Source organism: Phalacrocorax carbo, chromosome 11, assembly GCF_963921805.1.
Source record: "Phalacrocorax carbo chromosome 11, bPhaCar2.1, whole genome shotgun sequence".
Lineage (NCBI taxonomy): Eukaryota > Metazoa > Chordata > Aves > Suliformes > Phalacrocoracidae > Phalacrocorax > Phalacrocorax carbo.
The window spans coordinates 23,475,173-23,491,124 of NC_087523.1; the positions used below are offsets into that span (position 1 = coordinate 23,475,173).

The 15,952-nt window shown below is 56.2% G+C and overlaps 1 protein-coding gene across 1 annotated transcript; it reads right to left on the bottom strand.

Moving 5' to 3' along the window:
* Window positions 1-1,124: 1,124 nt before the first annotated feature.
* LOC104050789 (endothelin receptor type B) lies at window positions 1,125-14,785 on the bottom strand. The gene is made up of 8 exons (XM_064463461.1): window positions 14,694-14,785; window positions 9,642-10,169; window positions 7,668-7,780; window positions 6,696-6,900; window positions 5,851-6,000; window positions 4,976-5,109; window positions 4,225-4,333; window positions 1,125-3,302 (listed from the first exon to the last, which is right to left on the bottom strand). The coding sequence occupies exons 2-8, from the start codon at window positions 10,089-10,091 to the stop codon at window positions 3,156-3,158; spliced, it is 1,308 nt and encodes a 435-aa protein (XP_064319531.1). The 5' UTR covers window positions 10,092-10,169; window positions 14,694-14,785; the 3' UTR covers window positions 1,125-3,155.
* Between the last annotated feature and the right edge of the window lie 1,167 nt (window positions 14,786-15,952).

Here is a 15,952-nt window from a genome sequence, read left to right on the forward strand (position 1 = left end):
GGTCAGCTTGGAACAAACCCGCTGAAACCCAGCGCCTGGGCCGGCAGAGGGGCCGTGTTTGTGCCGGGGGGGCAGCGATGGACAGGACAGGGGAAGTCACGTTCCCTCTGTGTGTGCGTGCTCATCCTCAGCTTGTGCTCGGTGCTGATTCGGGGCTGAAGCTAGCCCTGCTCCATGCATCTACTGGCCTTGAATTATCTACTGTGAGCCAGACTTATGAGCTTCACCTGGCAGATCTCCAGATCTGGCCCACAGCATCCTCTGCTCGCTAGGGTTGTCAGACTTCTCCAGGTTGTCCAGGCTATAAGGGCACCCACCCAAATCAGCCCCCAGCCAGCAAGTCCCCTGCTTACACAGCATTTCTCACCGATGTGACTCCCACGGTGGGGTCCCCCCGAGTCGGGGCTGTGCTCCAGGCCAGTGTAACGCACTGAGGACCCCGAAGGAGAAAGATGTTGGCTCAACCTGTGCCCAAAGCACCAGCCACTTCAGGTGAGCGGGAGGGGAGCTGTAGCCGTAGGGTCAGAGCGTCCCAGTTGGCACTAGCGTCCTAAATGCTGCCTGTTACAGGACTTCTTTCCCTGACAAGTGATCCAACGCCTCCATGGGCCTCCCCGTCGCGTGGCCTGACACGCAGACCCTTGTTCGAAGCGATGAGAGGTTTGTAATTAGTGGAAAACCCCCGGTGATGCACGTAGCAGCAGATGGAAAGGCCAGCGCACCCCGCCTGTCTCTTCCCCTCCCCGTCCCTTGCAGCTGCCCTGGCACCTCCCGAGCACGCTAGACCCAGAGCTCGCACGAGTTTTAGGGAGCACCAAGAGAGCGGCAACGGCGGAGGCGTTAGCCTGAAGCGAATCGCTCCGTGGCGGCTGCTCGAGCCCGGCAGGGCCGTCGCGGTGCGCAGGAGAGGGCCAGCCTCGCCCCGGCAGGAGACCGCCACGGAGCCGGGCCATCGGGAACTGAATTTGCCATAATTTGGGGTAGGGCAGGATCTGCGTGAGACATTCCGTTAGGCTTGATGTGCCACTGGCTTACCCACTGCTACATCCCGGGAGCGGTGTGAGGGGTTGATTGGACGTCACAGAATCCGTTCGCCTGTAAATGTGGACAAATACAGAAATACATAGATTTCAGATTTTTCTTTTTTTTTTTTATAAGTACAATCGTTAAAAAAAAAAAATCCTTCTACGAAGATGTCTGCGCTGGAACATTTCAGTCTTTATCAGTTTCCTCCGTTGACTTTGCCCATCCACCAACAAGACGCAGCCGGCTCTAGCGCAGAGCACAGCAGCAGTGCTGCGAGGCGAGCCCAGGCAAATCCGCTCCGGTGGGTAGGTAAGTTTATAGAAAACATGCTGCTCTAGATATTCCTCAGTCCTCCTGTTTTCGTTGAAACCCGTTTGCCTTTCAGAAATGTGATTTGTTGGTAAAACGTCTGCACTTCAGTGAAAGCTAAGCTAAAAAAAAAAAACCCAACGCCTGGAAAACGTTTTGCTTCAGTTGCAGGTCTTTTCTCCCTTTTTCCTCTCTCTGTTTTTTTCCATGACAAGATGAAAAGAAGAAAGAAAGAGAGAGAGGGAAGAGGGAAGAAGAAACCAACAGCAAAATGACCAAAAACTTGGTAACTAAAACTTTCTCATAGGTTTTCTTAAAGTTTTGGCAAGAGGTGCGAGCGTGATTTTTTTTTTTTTTTTAGAAAAAACATGCTGGAAAAGCACTCGGGGCTTAATTATTTTAAACAGTAAATTTGTGAAAGCTCCTTGCCCTATTTCGGTTAGCTCCAGCAGCTGTTTCAGCTGAGATCGGACCTTCCCCGTTGCCTTTTCCACCTTAGTTCGACCATGAGGACGAGCATCTCTCTCCCTTACAGATGGATGAACCTTGGTGTCGTGGTGCTGTGGCCGCGACGCACCGGGGTCCAGCCCCACTGCCCCGTCGGAGCTCAGCCTCGTTGGCTGGGGGAAGACGAACCAGAGGCATCAAAATGCAGGGCACCCCCGTTTTGCCTTGAGAGCTGTGGTCTTGCAGGCGATCCCCGGCCCAGGAGCCAGCAGCGGGAGGAGGCTGGGGGCTTTACAGCTGCTGAAGGCCGGATGCTTTTCTGGAAGGGCACATCTCCTGGATCCTCTCCCTTGCATCCTATGTTGGGGGGGAGAATCGGCTGCTTCCAGCTTACGCAGGGGGCTGGAAAGGTGCGGGCCGGTTCCTTGGTCCCAGCCTCATCCAGATTTGAGCCATCTCTGCCTTCCCTTTCCAGGGCTTACAAACCCTCCCCCGGCCCCTTGGGCCAGCAACGTGCCTGGCTAGCCAGGAGCTCGCCTGTCCCTGCGGAGGGGGAAGCTGGAGCGGTGCTTTGGCTGGATGCTCCGCCAGCTTCTGCCAAGGACACCTGGTCCCCCAAGCTGTGCAGTCACGTGTAATCACTTGTGCCACACAGAGGTGGGGTGAGCATCGCCCCTGCGTGGGGGGCCTGGGGCAGATTTCCCAGGAAAAGGTAAAGAGGAGGGGGTGCTTTTAGGGCTCCCCAGGTCAGGCTGGTCACACAATGACGCCAGGTAACTGCCCATCTCTCCCTGCCACGAACAGGAGGAGATTTCGGGCCGTTGATGGTCTACCAGGCATACGTGGTGCCTGGATCTTGTCCTGGCTCTATGCCCGGGGACAAACTGTCCCAGCAACAGCAGGAGATGATAAGGGACGTTATCAAAGCTTTTCTCTGGCTTTTTCAGATGGAAATTGTCACTCACGGTCCTCTCCCTCTCCACCTCATCCCACAGCCATCTCAAAGTGACCACATCTCAACCTTCCTTCCCTTTTCACCACATCTCCCCACCCCACCTTTCCACCCGAGACAAAGGGCCGTAAGTCACTTGGTTTTCCTGCAGGAAATGAAGAATCCTACAAGGATCTGAATCCCCTTCCCCCTCCTCCAGAGGCGACTCGGACCGGAGGATGGATCAGCGTGGTTCGGTGGCTGCGTTCAGAGCTAGTCCCAGGGGTCCACGAAATGCTGCAGCTCCTTCCAGGTGGGTTACGACACAAAGGCAAAAACGGCTCGGGCCCAGCCGGGAAACGGCCGCGTGAGAGAAATGGAGGGGTGCTGCCGTCTTGGCACAGTGCCTTCTCCTCTCGGCCCCGCGGGTGCCACGGCCTTGCTAAGAGCTGTACTTGTTACTCAAGCGGGAGCTGCTCCGGTCCAGCCCAAGCTCCTGCCCGTTGGCTTTCCACTTCCCAACATAGCCCTTGTCGTCTGTTGGTGTGATGCTCAGGGCCGGCCTCTGGCACCAACAGCACAGGCAGGACTGCGAGGAGACAAGAGGGTGGAGAAGGCAGTTACAGGCGTGGGTTATAGGGTGAAAGAGGAGGAAATATTCCCTTACTGATGTTGGCAAGTCAACCTGCACAGTGCCAGGCTGAGAAACGCAGCGTTTCTGAGCCTCGCTGTCCCGCAGACCTGCTGGGAGCAGGTTTTCCAAGACAGGGCTGGCGTGGATTGCAAATGAAGGTACCAAAATCCTGGGTACCTTCTGCAGTTGTCTTTGGGGGACAGAAAATACAGATAATGCTTAGCTGGGCTCAACTCTTTTTGCCACAGCAGCTGGGAGGTGATTGCCATCCTATCCCATCCCATCCCATCCCATCCCATCCCATCCCATCCCATCCCATCCCATCCCATCCCATCCCCTTCCTTTCTCAGGGCTCCACTACTCTGGAAAATTTATCTCTGCATATCTTGGTCTCAAAGTTTAAAGTAGCCCCAGGCCCTGGTGTAACGGCTTATCAGGATGCTTCTGATCCAGAACTGCAGGGATTTTTTTGGCTTGTCTAGGTCCTGGACTGGCAAAAGCCTCCCCATGGCGGGGCAGCGAGTATCTGAAGCTGGGAAGAGAGGCCCGTAGCAGGGGAAAAATCTGGGAGGGAAATATGATCCGTATATGAGCAAATAGGGGAATCCTGTGGGCTGCTGGCAGCCCCAGCGTGTCCCTGACGGGGCACCTGTCTGGGAGCCAGGAGCTGTGAGGTCCAGACCTGTCCCTGCCGCTCCTGGCTGGGTTTGTTTGCCAAACCATCCTCCACCTTTCCCCTCATCTTGTAAGTACCCAAGTCCGCGGCAATGGGGGTGCTCCTGGCTGCCCCGTGCCTGGTCTGCGGGAGCCTGTGCCCCCGGGGCCGGCGTCTGGGAACGGTCACCGTAGCCAGGAGCTCTGGAGGGCTCAACCCTACCTGGAAGCAGTTCTTGAATTTCCGGCTGACGAAGTAAAGAGCCACAGGGTTGATGCAGGAGTTGAGGGAGGCCATGTTGATCCCAAAGTAATCCATCACTAGGAGGAAACTGAGAGAGGAGGGGAGAGAAGAGGGTGGATGTATTGGAAGGTCGCTGAGCGGAGAACTGAGGGAGGGTTTCCAAACTGCCTGGCCTGGGAACCTGCCTCTGTGGAGGGGCAGTGACAGCATATTGGGGAGCACAAAACAGTCCCTCCTGCAGTTGGGCCATTGCCCGACGGTTTTCCTTGCGAGGAGCGTTTCCTGAGGAGACCAAAAGCAGGAGAACCGATTTCCCCTGCTGACTTTGATGTTCTCAAACTCAAGCACAGTAACAGTGTCTGGCCTGAACTGGATTTTGGCATGATGGGTGAAGAGGAGAGGGGAGGACAGACACCTGCCAAGTGGCAGAAAGTGTGCGCAGCCCTCAGACGTGATGCAGTCCCTTTGGCCCTGCAGGGAATGTTTCTCTGCCCAGGAGACCTCTTTAACCCATAGCTTTATAGACACATTTTGAAATTTAATTTCTCCTGTTCTTATGCTCCCCCACGCCCTTGCTCTGTGCCTATCAGGAGAGCAATGCCATCCAGAAAGGAGCTATTGAAACGAGGTGTTTGGAAGGTAACTCCGCCAGCCTGCAGCGAGCCCAGCAGAGCCTCTGCCCGTGCCCGCAGGGGCTCCCAGCGCGGTGCCCTCCTGCCGATGCCCCTACCTGAGCAGTTCACATCTGTTGGCGTCCGTCTGGTCATAGATGGTCTTTTTGAGGATGCGGCTGAGGTGGAGCGGCAGCCAGCAGAGGGCAAAGATCACCACGAGGCAGAACACAGTCTTGGCCACCTCCCGGCGCTGCGAAGAGAAGGTGGGCGGGAGAGAAGGGAAGGTCTGGCTGAGTATTGGAGAGCGGGTGGAGCAAAGCACCATCTACCCGTGCTGAGTAAGGGCCCTTCAAGTCATTTCTGTGACCCCCTCCTGAGTCCAAAGCACAACCTGCAGGTCCCAACTCCTGCATCACGAGGAGGACCCTGAGCTCCAGGCTGCAGAAGCGGGTGGGGTACCAGCAGCACAGCATGGACCAGAGTCCTTCACGCCCCTTCCCACCATTGCTCCTGGTGACTTCGCTGGGGTGATGTTCCCTGGGATACGGGAGCCTCATCCATCCACCCGTCACACTATGCGATCGTGGCAACCGGCTGGTCTGCAAAGTGTGGGAGGGGACGGTAAACTATTCCTTTCCCTGCATGCCTCGTCTGTGATGCGGTACATTCAGCATTTGGTCCGGTTTGGTGGGATCTGGGCTGGCACAGCACAGCCAGAGGTAAACAACCATAAGAAACTGAAAATCAAGCTGGTCCACGGCCATAAGGCCAGTGGTTTGGGTTGTCTCTGAGGCTGGAGACTGTAGAGCTGCAGGTCCACCTCCATGGTTTAATCCATGCATCTGCATCAATGTGCCAATATCTGTTGGCCACTGTGAGGCAATGTCAGCTCATACGTGTCCTTTACAGGACAGGTGCGTGTTCTCCCCTTCCACCGTGCTCCCTCCCCTTTTGGGAAGCACCAGAGTTTCTGCCCTCCTGGTTTTCTTACCCGTTTCATGTGGTCATTCAGAGCAATCCTCATGCCATTTCTCTTGCTCAACATCTTGCATGACATGAGGGTGTAGAAGATGCCAGTGCATACCAAGGGGAGGCAGAAATAGAAGCCGAAAAGCCACCAGTCCTTCACATCACGGTAGAACTGCATGCAAAAGAAAGAGCAGCTGGAAACTGGGCAAAGAGGGAGGGTAACTGGGGCGTGAACTGACCCTGTCCCTGACAGCGATGCTGTATCAGACATTTCTGATGTGTGGAAGTGTAACAGCTCCTGTGCTCAGTGCGCGTGGGATTATCTTCCCCGGAGGCTGGTGCATGTTTAACCTAAAGTAAAGGCTGGTTGACATCTGGCTGCCAGGCTGATCTAGCACTCTTGTGCAGGGAACAGCTGCAAGGAGCTCATCTGGCAGACACGGTGGGATAAGTTCTGAGGCTTTGAAAGGGTCTTCGTTCCCTTGCTCACCCTCAGCTGACCCTGTGATAAAGGTTACACATGCAGGCTGGTTGCGGAGGCTCTCTTTGGCCTGCTGGGACAGCGTTGCATGTTCTGAGGCTTCCCGAGATGCGTCATGACCTTTTGATGTGGATGGTGAAGACACGACACAGCTTAAAGACCAGCTGCCTGTATTCTGGCCCCCCATTCAAAGCAAGTCTGCCCCACGTCACTACAATGCTGGGTGTTCTGTGCTTTGTCTGATTCTGCTCTCTCTGTGATCACCCTAATGGCTAGAAGAAGACATCTACAGAAGCATCTAGCCCTCTAATCAAGGAGGGAGGATGCCCTGGTTGCTGTGTCTCCCTCTCCCTCGCTGTGCAGCCGGGGTGGGACAGAGTACATACCATCATGAAGCTGGATTTCTGTTCGGAGGCAAGCATGCACACCCACAGGTGTCGTTCCCAGTAGCTGAGCTCCACCATGTCAAAGGCTATAGCTTCGGGGACTGCAAGCACGATGGCCACCGCCCAGATCAGCGTCACCTCCACGGCCTTCCACATGGGGATTCCTATCCCCTGGATCCGACTCCAGGACGCCACTGCTCGGTACCTGCCCAACACGTGGGAACGCAACAGGAGCAGGTTGGAGTGAGAAAAGCAACCGTCAGGACGGGGCCGAGAAGGTGCAGATTGGAGTTGTCCCCAGAAGCCCTTTCCCTTACGCCTTCCTCCTCCACCCCTGAACCTTCCCCTTCAGTGGAATGGGAAAGGTCTGAAGCAGGGGCTCAGTGGATGAAAGTGATGGTAGCCAGCCCTGGCCATCGTCTACTTGCCGTTGGGGAGGTGCCACCCTTCCCCACCACTCCAGCAGTTGGTCCAGCACATCATGATCCTCCCCTTTACCTTTTCCAGCAGGATTTAAACTCTGTCACCAGAGTCAGTTCCTGTTGGATTTCAGCTCTACACGACAGACAGCACCCTGTCCCCATCTCTGAGTTCGGCCTGGGACCAAGCCGCCCCACAGGCTGCTGTTTGGTCACAGTGAAGGGACGTGCTATAGGCACATATGGGCAGTTATAGAATCACAGAATCATAGAAAGTCCTGAGTTTGGAGGGACCGTCGAGCCCAGCCCCCGTCCCTGCACAGGACACCCCAAATTCACACCGTGTCTCTGAGAGCCTGTCCAAGGGCATCTGGAATATCGCCAGGCTGGTGCCGTGATGCCTCCCTGGGGAGCCTGTGCCAGGGCTCCACCACCCTCTGGGGGGAAGAACCTTCTCCTAATGCCCAGCCTAACCCTCCCCTGGCCCATCTCCCTGCCATTCCCTCGGGGCCTGTCACTGGTCACCAGTGCAGCTGTAGAAATTGTTTCTTACCTGTCGATGCTGAGAGCGCAAAGGCTGAGGACCGTGATGCCCACTGAGGCCTTCTGGATGAAGGGGACGAGCTTGCAGACCTGCACGCCAAAGGGCCAGTCCTTTGCCAAGAGCTGGGGAAGAACCACAGGGTTAACAGGCCGCTTTGGGAAAGCGTGTCCGGCTTCCCGTAATAGCGGGTGGTTACCCACAAGGTGCGAGAAGCCCACAAAGAGCAGCCGAAAGCACTCTGAGGTTACCTCTGCTGGGATTACACGGTCTGTGCTCTCCGGTACTTTGTGTTGTACTGGGAACCATTTGTTTCCCCAAGGGCTTATTATGACATGAGTTGATGGAAGGATGGTCCAGACACCAGGTCGTGACTCCAGACCATGGGTGGTTTTGAATGGATCTGAATCCTAAACACCACAATGGGCTTCGGGCCACTTTCAGAGGGAAAGTGGGTGTCATTCTCTGAAACAGCCAAAATCCAGCAAGGACAGCTTCTTTCAGGTGGCTTTCAAAGCCATGTAGTCTTAAGCCCTTACCATACTCTAAGCCTCTACCACACCTAGACTTCTTATAGAACACATTCACTGTGGCCCCAAGCTCAGCTGCGGCAAGCAGAGGGTATCGATGGGGACAAGATGCCCTGGAGGCAGGAGAAATCCAGGCCACTCACTCGTGAGGATGCGAGCGAGCCCGGGTTCCCAGCCCCTGTATCCCCATGACACCTGGAGCCCATCCTAAGGTTACCCCTGCTCAGAACTGCCTGCCCCGTGCAAGCTCTTTAGTTCAGCCTCAGCATCAAGAAGCTCTCCTGGAAATTGGGGTCTCAGGCGAAGGCAAGCGACCAACCCTACCCTTTCCTTTGGTCTGCAGACCTGGGTAGTCCACCCATCTCATCTGTCACCGTGTCCTGAGCAAGACACACCGTGAGGGAACTGGCCTACTCTTAGGACCAGGTTGCTCATAGTCAGCTCGGGCTTCTCAAACAAGCAACAATTCCCCCTCCAGGAGGTGGCTGGAAGGGCGAGGTGCAGACGGGAGAGGGGTCGCTCAGGTGGCCTAGGGAAATCCTGTGCATTAGTCAGGAAACGCCAGTGTAGATGTGGCCAGAGCAGGGAGTCCCAACTCTGGAGATTTGACCCAGTTTTCTAGTTACGAGACAAGCAACACCAGTACAAGACGCCATCCTTAGACTGGACAAAATATCTTGACTTTTCTTTGTGTTGGCTGCAGACTGTGGTAGTTGCAGCTCCAAGAGACGGCCAAGTGTGTCTCCAAGCCAGCAGCTCGTGTTAACAGGAGGTGTCCTGTGGATGAGGTCTTTGGTCTAAGCCATGAACTCTGCACAAAGCCCATTGCGACCCCAGTTCTTGGCTGACCAGGACACAGAGCTGGGTATTGAGCTGTGACTTGACTGGTTTATCTGCCAGCTTTCCTCAGTGAGGTCATTCCTACAGCCTCCGTCTGGTCCCACATCCCCTTTTTTTATGGTACGTAGGACCTTCCTACAACAGAGTTGTGAAATGTGGCAGAACTGGGCAAACAGCTCCTGAAGGGAAGGGCTGTCAGACCCATGCCCTCACAGTCCTGTTGTATAAGCCTTGTTTCTTTGGGAAGCCAGGCTTAAACCAGCCCAAGCACCCCGATATTGTGATATAAACACGACAGACGGACTCTGCAGTCCAGATCCCCCAAAGTGGAGAAGCGTTTGCATCCCATGGAGGCAGGTCTGCCAGATATTGTGCTGTTGCTGTCACCCTGTTCTTGTTAAACATGCATTACACGACCCAAACCCTTTCCCTGGCCAAAGGGTGCATTTCCCATCAAGTGTGGCAAAAGCGGGATTAAAATGTGAATCTTCCCTGCCTTGGTTTTGACTCGGGACAAATATTGGAGGGGCCTCGCTGTTCAGGTTTTCGAGGTGGGAGCAGACACTGTCCCTGCACTCGCCAGGCTGCCGCAGCCCTCCTGCCACATGGAGCCTACCTTATATACGTTGATGGGCAGAGCAATGAGGATGTAGAGAAGGTCTCCGAGCGCCAAGCTAGCAATGAGGACATTTGGCCCATTCCTCATGCACTTGTTCTTGTAAATGATCCTCAGGAGCGTGGAGTTCCCGATGATACCTACTATGAAGATGGTGCAGGACACGATGGTGTTGATGTACTTGAAGATGTGTCTGATATCTGCAGGCTTCACACACACGGGCAGCAGGGGTGGCTCGGAGCTGGTGCTCCTGGGGAGGCTCTCCGAGTGGTTCAACAGCTTGGCATCCTGGAACAGGCTTGCCTGGACCAGACTGTAAGCCTGCTCCTGGCTGAGCACCTCAAAGGGGACCGTGCTCTCCTGGAAAGCCCTTGGGGTCTGGCCGTGTGCCCCAGAGAAGAGGCAAGTCAGGAAAATGGCTAGAGCGGTGGGAGCAGAGATTCTCGCCATGGAGGACTGAACGGCAAGGCTGGGTGCAGAAGTCCTCGCAGCGCCCCTGGGACGTCCTTGCTCGGGTCTCGGCTGGATCTGCAGATGGAGAAAGGGACAAAGGAGAGAAATCGGTTGGCAGAGGAAGGAGGACCAAGATGAGACTGAATGAAAGCTATTGCCGGAGAAAGTCCATCGTCACAGACTAGATCCCATCTGGTCAAAGCAGCTGACCCCTGTGGCTGGGAGTCTTTGCTGCTAAAATTAAACATGCCTGTTCAGAAATAGAAACTAAAAGGAAAACAGGCAGCCTCTTCTGCCTCTTACACAGTGTTTCGGCAAAGGAGGGCGCCTCCCTCTTCTAAATAGGTGTGTTGAGTCAGCTATTGCACCTTCTGAGATTGGTGGTGCTGCTCACCCAGCCAATCTGACTTTGCTGCCCAGCACCGCCTTTCATGCCCACCCCACGCGTCTCATTCAGCTTCTGGCTGTGTGGAATAGCGGTTTTGGGTCGCCTGCCCTGTCGACGCCTGCACACCTGGGCGATGCTGCAAGCCCTGCCTCGGGGTCCGCAGAACCAGCGGGCCTCTTCTTCCCGTCCGTGCCGTGGGAAAGCTGGAGCAGCACCAACATCCCGCTCTTCAGCCGATCCCATGTCTGCCGTACGCCAGCTTTCCGGGCAAAGCGAAAAGGCTCAGCACAGTCTTGCTGGGAGCCGCGATGGGAAAATACTACCAGGGTTTTTCCAGAAACGCTGTATCGATAACTGACATCTTATTCCAATTTATGTGCGAGCAGAACGGCCCCCCTTCCCCCATCCTTATCGTCGTTCATTGAACCACTTCCTTGCCAAATCCACTGCGCCCGTTCAGCTCAATGCTCACTGACATAAATCTCCCTGTGCTGTTTGCCGTTTTGACTGCTGAGCACAGTAAAAGGCCCCTCCAGCTCACCAAGGCTGGAGCACTGCTAATAAATATCCGCAGAGTGGGTTCTGCTTTGCAAATCTCAGACGTTTTCAGGCAGGACTAGCCAAGCTGCTGCTCCACAGCCGCATGAGAAAGCTGAGGGTGGCTGTAGCACTGGCCTGGCATGATGTGAGTTTGTGGAAGGGGCTTCTGGATGATCCAGGTGTGGCCGCCAGTGGGAAGTGAGCCCGGAGAGGGAGTGGAAGATGTCAGCGCCCTGTCAGTCTGTGCCCCAGCACCGTCTGTGCCCCAGACAGGGACAGAGCTTGGGTCTCCGGGTTTGAGTGGGTGACAAACTATGAAACTATACAGCTTTGAGGGAAGGCAAAATCGCTGTGCCTAGACTGGAAACCTTTTTGGACTTCCCTGGGATGTGCTGTGCTCCAGGGAAGCCAGTTAGGCAGAGATCGGGGGGCCTGCCTGGGATTAGAGATGGGACTTCAGTCTCAGTCTGACTCCACTAGGCAGAGTTGGGATCTGAGCCCAAACCAGCCCAAATCAAACCCCGGGGATCTGCTCCCCAGGGCCGTTCAGCCAGGGCACTCCCGGGCTGTAGCACAGTTCCCCCTGCCCGGGAGCGGGGGGACGCCAGGCCCAGCAATGCATGTGTGCTGGGAGCCTGCTGCTCCCGCCCTGGGGAGGCACGGCCAAGGCAGCCTTGAGTCCCGCTAGGTACAACCGCAGCTTCTCTAGATACAGCTCTGCGCTCCTCACGTGTCGGGGCTGAGGCCAGGCTTTGCAGAAACATCTGTGCCTTTCTATTGTTTGGAAGACTCCAAGCGTAATCAGCATGAAGTTAGACTCTTTCCCAACAAACCAGCCTAGCCAGGCTTAGGCTTTTCTCAGTTTCACCTTATTGCCTTTGCCAGAAAATCTAAATCAGGCTCATCTCTTCCTCACCCTCTTACGTCCTTTGGTCAGGTCCTTAGGACTTTAAACTATAAACAGTTAGGAAGAAGCCTAAAATTTATTCCCAGTTATGTGTCAAATATAGGCAAGAAAATATCCAAATCCCTCCAATCACAGTTTAGACCTCATGAACTAGAGAGTTTTCAGTTCTGTTAAAACAACCAGATTGTAAAGATGTTTCTTTTCTAGTTTGAGTCCTTATATCCATATAATCCATATAACGGCACCTTAGATATGTTTCACCACAGGAAAGTTAAGCATGCTTCTATCTGCTAAAATATTCATGCCTGTTGCTTAGCAATCTTGTGCGTTCCCTGTGCCTTTTATCTTTGCGGACTCAAACAGCTTTACAAACTTATCTTCCAGACAAGCCGCATTGGTGTGAGCCAGAACGGGAACTACGCAGTTATCTGCCTGCCTCTGCCTGGAAAAAATAAAGAAAAGGCAGTTTTCTATGACCTGAAGAGCATTTAGAGAAGAGTCTCGATATGATGGTTGGGAAACAACCCATGTCTGGCTCTCGGGGGTACGTAGGTTTCCTGTCACTGAGGGGTACCTGCAGGTGAACGTGCTCTGAAAACCGGGGAAATCCTCAGCCCGTACTGTCCCTTCTGCATGGGCAGAGCTAATCCCTAAGGAGGGGATGGTGGGATGGGGCTTGGTGTAAAATACTGTGGGAAGGGACTAAGCCATGCAGCAGAGTAGCTGGTTATTAAGGGGCCCAGACTAGGAGCCTCCTTCCGCAAAGCACCCTTTGGAGATACAGTGGTTGAAGCTGAGGACTCATAAAGTTGTCACCAGCCAGTGTGCGGAGAGGAACGTTCCCACCTGCTTGCTGGAATAACCTTGGTCCTTGGTGGCTACAAAAGCCCTGGTACCTCCCTGGTCTCAGCACATCCTTTATCCCTGGTTGCCAAGTCTGGGACCAGAGAAACTTCTCCAACACCACCTTCTTCCTGATTTACCTGAGCATCTGCTCCGGCGGCTGTCCTGGAGACAGCTCACCAGGGTGGACTTTGCTCTGACCTGTTCTGGCGTTCTCAGCCGTGACTCCTGCTCAGGTGCCGGGCACCTGGCTATGCTGGGAGGCGGGGGGAGAACAGAAGGGAGAGAATGGATGGATAACCTGAAGGAGCACAAACCTGACTTGGAGACCTGCGTGCAAATCCCTGCTCTGACATGGGGCAGGGTCTTCAGCCTGCACCCTCGCTACGGCCCTCAGCGCTCCATCCTGCCCCAAGCTACGCCAGGGGCAGCTGCCTGGTGGGTGGGTGCCGGGACCGATGCCCTCCTCTCCACTCCTCTCCTCCTCTCCACTATGCCCACAGGATTGGGGCTCATAGGATAGGGCAGACCCAGCTCAGAATTCCTGCCTGGGATCCTGGAGGGTCTGGGCAGCTCATGGGGGAGCAGATCTGGATGGCACAGACAAATATCTGCCACTCAGGGCTGTCTGGGGGCTTGGAGAAAGACGGTGGCTCCTCGAGTCAGCCCCTGGCAGAGGGGTACCAGAGCATCCCTGGAAAGTTGTGTGCTGGGCCCCCTGCGGCAGCGGGCGGCTCCTGTCTGCTCCCCCGCCCCACGACTGCGGAGCCTGGCGTGGCTGCGCAGCCCCCGGGTGTTTGGCAGGAGAGCTCATGTGAGTAAGGATCACAGGACACGGCTCACGGGACGCTGCCCGTCCCCTCCACAGCACGGCTGCAAAGCACGGAGGGAAAAAAAGCACTTCTCCCTCGTCTGGCATTAAAATGCGGCAATTTAGTAAAAGAAAAGCATTGTTTTCTCCTGTTCAACAGCTTATTTACTTCTTGCCCTCTGTGCTGCCTCTCACATCTCAGAGTGCCTGAAAGCATAACCCTTTCTCACGTGTGGGGGAAACTGAGGCGCGGGAGCACCAAGAAGCATCGGTGCCCAGCAGAAGTGAAGCCAAAGCCCGCATCGCTTGACCCCAGATCCTCTGAGCTTTGTTCATGTTGCTGAGCTGGGGTGCCTGAAGGAGCCATCCCCGTCCCACCTGCCCAGCTGGGGCTCTTCTGGTAGCAAATAGCTTAGAGACCTGGAAGCGGAGATGCCCTTTGTGCTACGCTGAGTCCAAATCGCAGCTGAAACCATGACGTGGGCGTCAGAGAATGATTCCCGGAGAGGAGACGGGACTGAGAACCGCTGCCCTAACCCTGCGCAGCCCGCTCCCGCCCGGGCCGCGGGGCTCAGGACTCCGCTTGCCTGGGAGCCCAGGATTGCCGACCACCTCCCCGGCGGCACCCTCGTCTCCAGCCAGCCGCTGCAGCCAGGGCGTGCTGCCGGCTGTCCTGCCTGTAGCAGGGCAGGCTGCCTTCGAGAGCGGCTCCACGTGTGCTCTCCTGCCAGACTAACCTTGCCAAGCGCAAAACAAACCTTTCCCGCAGATAAACATCTCCTGCAGCAAAAATGCCATGGGTGAGGGAAGGGGGGGAGAAAGGCAGGTGATAACACCACATCCCCAGCTGCTTCCCTGACCTGAACCCAGCCTGGTCCACAAGCGGAGGGACCTTCCCCGTGCAGGTGTGCTGGATTTCTTCTCCTGCGCCCTCTCCCTGCCCACCTGGTAGACCTTGCGCGGGCGCCGCGGTCCCTTCAACACCTCCCCCAGGGTGGCGGCGGGTGGGGGGATCTGAAAGACGTGCAAAAACTCACCCCAAAGGAGGAAATCATCTTGTTTGCAAATTAGTGCATGGAACGGCAAAGCTTTTCGCTGGAGTTAAGTTACCTTCCTCGTAACCGCGAACTTCGGATGCTCCTGGGATCAGTTTCTTTCCCTCCCACAGCTCCTTCCCACTGCACGGGCAGCTGGGCATGTCCTGCAGGCCCTGGGAGAACCGCAGCGTTGTAGATCCTGGAGTTTGCTTTTGTGGGGGGGCTCGTGCTGGGGGGAATGTTTGTTCCCTCTCGCGACTTGCTGAGGTCCCTCTGACCAGAGCGGTGGGTTATATAGAAAATCGCAGGGCTCCCCCTGAGCACAGCCCCTGCAACCAATAGGCGAAGCGCGGGACAGGGATGTAGGAGGAGGGTGCAGCAGGAGAAACGCGGGACAGCTCTGTGAAGGAGATGAAAATAATAAACAAATAAAGCTCGAGGCGGAGGGAGGGAGCTGGGGGAAGGCCACTGACCGCAGAGAGAGTGCCTGCGTGGCATGCTGTAGTGACGGGCTCAGAGGAGCCCCATGGCAGCGCGTTGGCGAAGGAGGCTGCAGCCCTGGGCGCTTCTGGGGAAAAGAGACCTTCCCTGCCCAGGGTGTGTGAAGCCGGCTGCTCCACCTGGAGCTTGTGAGGGAATGTTCAGGAGCAAGATGGGTACTGCAGGCGAGGCGGGGGGAATCGGGGGCAAGATGGGTACTGCAGGCGAGGCAGGGGGGATCGGGGGCAAGACGGGTACTGCAGGTGAGGCAGGGGGGATCGGGGGCAAGATGGGTACTGCAGGCGAGGCAGGGGGGATCGGGGGCAAGATGGGTACTGCAGGCGAGGCGGGGGGAATCGGGGGCAAGATGGGTACTGCAGGCGAGGCAGGGGGGATCGGGGGCAAGATGGGTACTGCAGGCGAGGCGGGGGGGATCGGGGGCAAGATGGGTACTGCAGGCGAGGCGGGGGGAATCGGGGGCAAGATGGGTACTGCAGGCGAGGCAGGGGGGATCGGGGGCAAGATGGGTACTGCAGGCGAGGCAGGGGGGATCGGGGGCAAGACGGGTACTGCAGGTGAGGCGGGGGGGATCGGGGGGCAAGATGGGTACTGCAGGTGAGGCAGGGGGGATCGGGGGGCAAGATGGGTACTGCAGGCGAGGCGGGGGGAATCGGGGGCAAGATGGGTACTGCAGGTGAGGCGGGGGGGATCGGGGGGCAAGATGGGTACTGCAGGCGAGGCAGGGGGAATCGGGGGCAAGATGGGTACTGCAGGCGAGGCAGGGGGGATCGGGGGCAAGATGGGTACTGCAGGCGAGGCAGGGGGGATCGGGGGCAAGATGGGTACTGCAGG